The sequence below is a fragment of the Cydia fagiglandana genome, chromosome 22, assembly GCF_963556715.1.
Source record: "Cydia fagiglandana chromosome 22, ilCydFagi1.1, whole genome shotgun sequence".
Lineage (NCBI taxonomy): Eukaryota > Metazoa > Arthropoda > Insecta > Lepidoptera > Tortricidae > Cydia > Cydia fagiglandana.
Window position 1 is genome coordinate 1,189,997 of NC_085953.1, and position 6,782 is coordinate 1,196,778.

General features: G+C 37.6%; 1 protein-coding gene across 1 annotated transcript in view; it reads left to right on the forward strand.

The window, feature by feature from the left end:
* LOC134675600 (serine/arginine repetitive matrix protein 2) overlaps window positions 1–6,525 on the forward strand; it is a 43,581-nt gene extending 37,056 nt beyond the window's left edge. The window contains exons 11-14 of the mRNA XM_063533924.1: window positions 2,932–3,059; window positions 3,782–3,940; window positions 4,427–4,639; window positions 5,061–6,525. Of these exons, the coding sequence (XP_063389994.1) occupies window positions 2,932–3,059; window positions 3,782–3,940; window positions 4,427–4,639; window positions 5,061–5,213 (653 nt within the window). The 3' untranslated portion in view covers window positions 5,214–6,525. The remainder of the gene's footprint in view (window positions 1–2,931; window positions 3,060–3,781; window positions 3,941–4,426; window positions 4,640–5,060) is intronic.
* The last annotated feature ends 257 nt before the right edge of the window (window positions 6,526–6,782 follow it).

The window sequence follows — 6,782 nt, forward strand, 5'->3', positions numbered from 1 at the left end:
ACATAAAACTACGTGTGTTTAATTATATCCATAAGGATATCTAGAAGCCCAAATTTCATGAAGCTAGCTCAAACGGTTATAAAGGTATGAAGGTCAAAAAGTCGTAAATTTTAAGACTGACTTATGACTTATAGTACCTAAACCTAACCTACTTCCAGATGACCTAGAAGGATGAAATTTGGAATCCAGCTTGGTTATTGTGTGTAACCGTAGGAAAAAATCTAAAAATAAAATAAAGTTAAAAAATAGGGGGGGTCCCCATACAAAAAAACCACTTTTTATTGGGACTGACATATAAGTACCTAAACCTAACCTACTTCCAGATGACCTAGAAGGATGAAATTTGGAATCCAGCTCGGTTATTGTGTGTAACCGTAGGAAAAAATCTAAAAATAAAATAAAGTTTAAAAATAGGGGGGGTCCCCATACAAAAAAACCACTTTTTATTGGGACTGACATATAAGTACCTAAACCTAACCTACTTCCAGATGACCTAGAAGGATGAAATTTGGAATCCAGCTCGATTATTGTGTGTAACCGTAGGAAAAAATCTAAAAATAAAATAAAGTTTAAAAATAGGGGGGGTCACCATACAAAAAAACCATTTTTTATTGGGACTGACATATAAGTACCTAAACCTAACCTACTTCCAGATGACCTAGAAGGATGAAATTTGGAATCCAGCTCGGTTATTGTGTGTAAGTGTAGGAAAAAATCTAAATAAAAAAAAAGTTAAAAAATAGGGGGGGTCCCCATACAAAAAAATATTTTTTTATTGTAGCGTTGGAACCGTTACAAGCAGATATTTGAAACTACCCCAATATATGTATTATTATATTTGCTATATTAAAATAAAGTTTAGTCAAAAAATAAGTGATGTCGCCATACAAAAAACTTGTAATACGCTCTAAACAACCGGCCAACGGTGTGTCGTCGGCGGCGCGCGGCACCACATAATTATACAAAGAACAGAAGTAAAAACCATACAGCGGAAACACAAGAAAAAACATTAAATCTCAATACCTGCCTAGTTTTCTTTACAAAAAGTATTGATATCCCACCAAAAACATAAATGTAAAAAAGGAGAGCCAAGTTCAATACAAAAATTATGCTTGGCTGTGGGGCTCGCCGCAAAAAGAATGGAGATCTAAATGAGTGCCACTGCCAAGTTCTATGCAAAATCCAAATATGTATTTATAGGAACAAAATAACATTATAAACAAGTATTAAACTCTATTTCTTTGCTTTATTGGATACCTATAACAATTGCTGTTATTTAAAAAAATGTGAGATCTTAAAGTAGGTTAGATTTGGCTTAGCCAGGTTTTATCAGAATTACAATATATATAAAATGATTGATATAATGAAAACTGGCTAAGTCAAATCTAACCTACTTTAAGATCTCACATTTTTTAAATAACAGCAATTGTTATAGGTATCCAATAAAGCAAAGAAATAGAGTTTAATACTTGTTTATAATGTTATTTTGTTCCTATAAATACATATTTGGATTTTGCATAGAACTTGGCAGTGGCACTCATTTAGATCTCCATTCTTTTTGCGGCGAGCCCCACAGCCAAGCATAATTTTTGTATTGAACTTGGCTCTCCTTTTTTACATTTATGTTTTTGGTGGGATAACCTAAACTCGAACAAGCGAAAAACAATAGTAACACACTAAAACTGCAAGTCGACGACAGTTCCCGATATTGTAAACAGATAAACAAATAAACAAGCACATGTTACTTTTTTAAACTGTGTAACAGGCTAGAGTGCTTTACTGTTTGACAACTGAAATTAAAATTTACTTAGACTGTTCCTTCACGATTAACAGTTGAAATAAAACCTTTTTAATCGTTGTGTCAACTTTGGTAAATCGAATAATTACATCCTCTTCGCTTATTAAACTAATGTGATAACAGATCCTGTCAATGTCATCACTGCTATTTCTAGTAAAATGGATGGACTTTACGAATATTCTAATTTAGAGTACGTCGCGATGGTGCAGCTGTACGCTAGGGCTAACTACGACTCCCACGCCGCCCGGCGACTTTACGCGGAACCGGACCATTTACAGTCGCTGCGTCTTCGGGGGATTTTAAACCCCCAAGTTCCACACGGACGAACAATTGTCGCCGCAACACAGCGGCTGCTTAACCACGGGCAGTTTCAAACGCCAGCACATGCACAGGGCAGGGGTGATTGTGTATTGAACGTGGCGGATTGCAGTTCGAACAATTATTGCGGTATCGGGAAGTTTGTGTTTGTTTAAGTTTTTGATCATTAAAAGCTTGATCATAACTTGTTATGTTTACTTTTAAGGATCTGCAAACTAACTGCACGTAAAATGTGTGAAGGAAAAATAAATGGAACTACTTTTTAGGTTATTTTGTTTCATTCACTCAAAAGAATTAGGTAGGTACTGCTGCAGTGCTACTACTGGTGTTAGGTCACTTTCGAGTTTCGTTCGACACATTTATAAATCTGGCATTTCTTAACATTATTTAAAAAAAAGATTACACATCGACTGTATATCGATAGCAGAATCATTTCGTTGCGGGAAAACAACCACTAAAATTTCACGGTAAGGTCGGGCTACTTTAGCCCTCCAATAAGGTTACTTTGCACACCGTGACGTGACCATGTGATCATAATTAAATCTGTTTTTGTGAAATCTTTTAGTGTAATTTTTAAGAATTAATTAATATAATACATGGGTTTTCATGAGAGGACAAAGTAACCTTGCAAGGGCTAAAGTACACCCTTACGGTACTTGCACCAGCTACAAGCACCGTGTGCCAACACAATAAAGTAAACTCTAAATTTTTAAGCCTGCTTCAGTCACAGAGTCCCTCTTGTGGGGAATAGCTGATGGGCACCAAAGCATTTCGTTATTATATTTATTAATGAACATGAATAATGAATGTTGCAGTGTCCGAGCACACGACGGAGCGCATGGTGTACCCGTCTCCGGCCAACGAGGTGAAGCTGCTGCCCTCCACCCCGCCCGCGCCCCTCACCACGCACCTCACGCCGGAGCGCAATGGACACGGCCCTTATGTAAGTACTAAACTGTGGTTTTAGGGTTCCGTACACAAAGGGTAAAACGGGACCCTATTACTAAGACTCCGCTGTCCTCTGTCCATCTGTCTGTCTGTCACTAGACTCACTAGGCTGTATCACATAGACCGTTATAGCTAGACTTCATTTGGAATCTCGGATTTCATTTGGAATCTAGCCTCATTTTATTATTGTTACCAATTCTAGATGGAAAGGCCCTTCTAATTACGTTTTATTCAATTTCTTACTGTGAATGTGAATGTTTCGGCTGTGCTTGGACCTACCAAGGTTTTCACAAGTGACTACATTGTAGGGACTTTGGGGTACTTCAAAAAAGATGTGTACCTACAGCTTTTTAAAGGATTGGCAATGTATGTAATGCGTCCTCTTTCTAAAAGGTTGTCCTGATTGCCTACTTCGTTTGAAAAATGTGTTAGAACGAAAATATAGGTAACTTACTTTTTCTCATAGAAGGCATCCTATAGAAGCGACCCGTGCCTCCATGAGCGACAAAACATACGCAATGCGACACTATGATTGGTCGAATTTATTTATTACCCACCATAATCTATACTAAATTTACGGTGGGGAACAAAAAATATGTGAGGCTGTGACAACGACAAACAATAATAGCGCTTTCGCTGTTACTCCTACTGAAAGATACATAAGACTATCCCGTTCTGTCAGTTATCCCCACCACTCATTCATGGTTTTTCTTCCAGGGTCCATCGTCGTACAAGTACAGCGAGACGACGTACTCGCGGCACGACACGACGGAGCGCACGACCCCCTCCCCGTTCCCGCGCCCCTCCACGCCCGTCCAGCGCGACCAGCAGCCTCCCAAGCGGCTGGACGACCTGCTGGCTGACTTCCCTGAAGCGGTAAATACCAATCTAAGCCATATTTTATGAAACTACTAGTTTGCCGTTTGCTTCTCTTTTTAACAACCGCATTTCTTATAATAGATGAATAATAAAATTTTCTTTGTAGCCTTATAAAACGACGACTGAACTATAGGCAATGGGCAGTGGCAATACTGTAGTGTCGTACCGCGGCCCCGTTTTCTTAGATAGATTTGAAAGGGACGACACTATACAGTATTGCCACTTTTTAATTTCTACTCTTTTTTTGTCAGACTGTACGTATAAGAAGTTCAGCGGTGTCGTATTATAAGGCTACAAAGGTTACCTCTTTAATCTTTACTTATTTATGTTAGAGAAAGTTTCCAAAAAATTCAGAGAAATTGAATATAGATAGGTAATATAAGATCTTATAGAATATGAATGATATTCTTGGTTAACTATCTTTGGCAAACAGTGATCGTAACACAAGCCAAATAACTCCAAAAGGATAATTTCTTTCCTCAGAGATTCCCAGTCTCCCAGCCTGACGGCGTGGTCCATCGCAAGTTAGAGGTGACCCGCGAGTCCCACCAAGCTTCGTCATCGCCTACACCTGCTGCGAAGGCCCCAGCCGTGGGCAGCAAGAATATCGCTGGCCCGGCCGTGTACTACCCCCCTGGGCACACGCCGTTCGCTAAGAAGGATGCTCCTATTGCGTATACGGCTGGTGGAAGCGCTGTAAGTACAGTTACCTAATCCCAAATAAGTAGGTAACTTAGTATTAAAGTAACACAGAAATGGTAATAAGACAGAAAGTTCTAGGGACAAAGCTTCTAAAAAGAAAAATCAATGACACTTTAAAAAGGTACGAGTGGCGCCCACGTATTGAGACTTCCCTGTTTTCTCTTAATTGTTTTGCTAAACAACTTTAAGTATCTTCTTGTGTTACACTCAAGTTCTACTTTTAGTTTGGAAGGTCAATATCATACTTAAAATTTTGGTTTAATGATAAATCAAAGCCAAAGCTTGTTGAGCTTCAACTTATTTGATTATATCGTCAAAACTTGACACCCATTTAGATCTTGAAAAAACTATATTATCTGTGTCTTAATTCTTTGTCGGTAATAAGAAATGTATCAAATGTTTTTATTCCTAACAGTCAGCGGCCCAAGGCGGCGGCGCGTACGCGTCCGGCCGAGGCATGTACGAGTATGAGAGCGGCGCGCGCAGCAAGGAGAAGCACTCGGAGAAGAAGACCGCCGTGCCCATCTGCCTGCCGCTCTGCTGCGCCATGCCGTGCGTCATCATGTAAACTAGCCGTATAAAGAGTCCTCTACACGATGGGTCAACGCTGGCCACTCCAAGAGACGCAGCCATGCGGTAGAACGAGATAGCAATATTACTTGCTCCCTCTAACCCATGAGTCCCTTGGAGTGACCGGCGCTGGCCCAGCGTGTAGAGGAGCCATAAACCGAAATTCGTAATTCAAGACCAAAAAAAGTAAGACAATATATGTTGCCACTGCAATAATTTGTTGTGTTCCCTTTTATAAATAAACACGCTAAGATAATTTATTTATTGGTAATTTTACTCCTACGATTTAAAAAAGTAGTTTTATTTACTTATTTTTACATAAATACAAAAGGCGCTAGTAAAAAGTAGCAACATTGTCTTACTTTTTTTGGTCTGAATTACGATTTTCAGTTATGTAGATGGTATCGAGATTCCAAATGAAAATAAACCCTAGCCGTCAATAAAAAAAAATGCCAAGACAAATGCAATTTTTGTCTATCAAAAATACAATGGAATTAAGCCTTACAGGCTTATGGAGTGTGGACGGCTAAAGTTTAAATATGCGTGTAGATTTGGCGAATATGGCAGGCGATTCTTTTCTAATATTAACAAAATTTGCTATAATGGTTAATTTTCACATTTAGTATTTTGTATGTCAGTTTGACCTTAAATATTATTTTGTGAAAAAGAGTTGAACGACGTCGTTTGGAATTTTGGATGTCATTTGGAATCTTGAATAGGTACCATTTGGAATCTTAATATGTACAATTATATGTAAGTACGTGTCGACATTTTCAAGAATTTACTGTGGTATATTGTTGATGCCAAATGTCATCAAGTGAATTCTGTGGACATAGCTAAGAATTGTTGTTGTATGAAAGTTGTATGTAATTGACAACATAGTTTGTAAGTTCTAAAATATGACTTGCCGGTGTATTTAATGGAAATAACTAAATGTTAATTAAATTTCTTAACTGCCATTGACTTTTAAAGTTTCTCAAAAAGGTGCTAAATTTTTGAAACGTCATTTTATATCGTAATTTAAATGTATAATATGTATAAATTAAGTCTGTATACTTCTCAAGGAGATAGTATATGAGGACTTGCAAGTTTAGTCAGAAATCTATAATTTAAACATCTAACTTGCAAGTAACATAAATAACATTGAATCTCAATTCGATTTACATAATATATAAAATAGACTATTTTAATGCAAACTTGAAACTGCGACTAACAAAGTGCCATTACTGATATTTTAAATATAAGTGTCAATTACAAATGTTGTATAAATGAAGTGTAATTTTATTATTAATAAAATTTTATTAACGTAATTAGTTTTCTTATTACCCACGAGTCCCACAACCCACCCGAAATCCTGAAGAAATTCAGTAGGTATTCAGTGACCTAAAAAAGTTTCTAATTGTAGGGTAAATCGCTCTAATACAATCAGTATGCCCACGTTGGAAAGGGTAAACTATCCATTGTCAGCATCCAACATTTAATAGCAGTGGTGAATTTTTTACTGGTTGTCAGAAGTCAACGTTTGACATTATATAGTTGGTCAAGCAAATGTTGTCAGTAAAAGAAG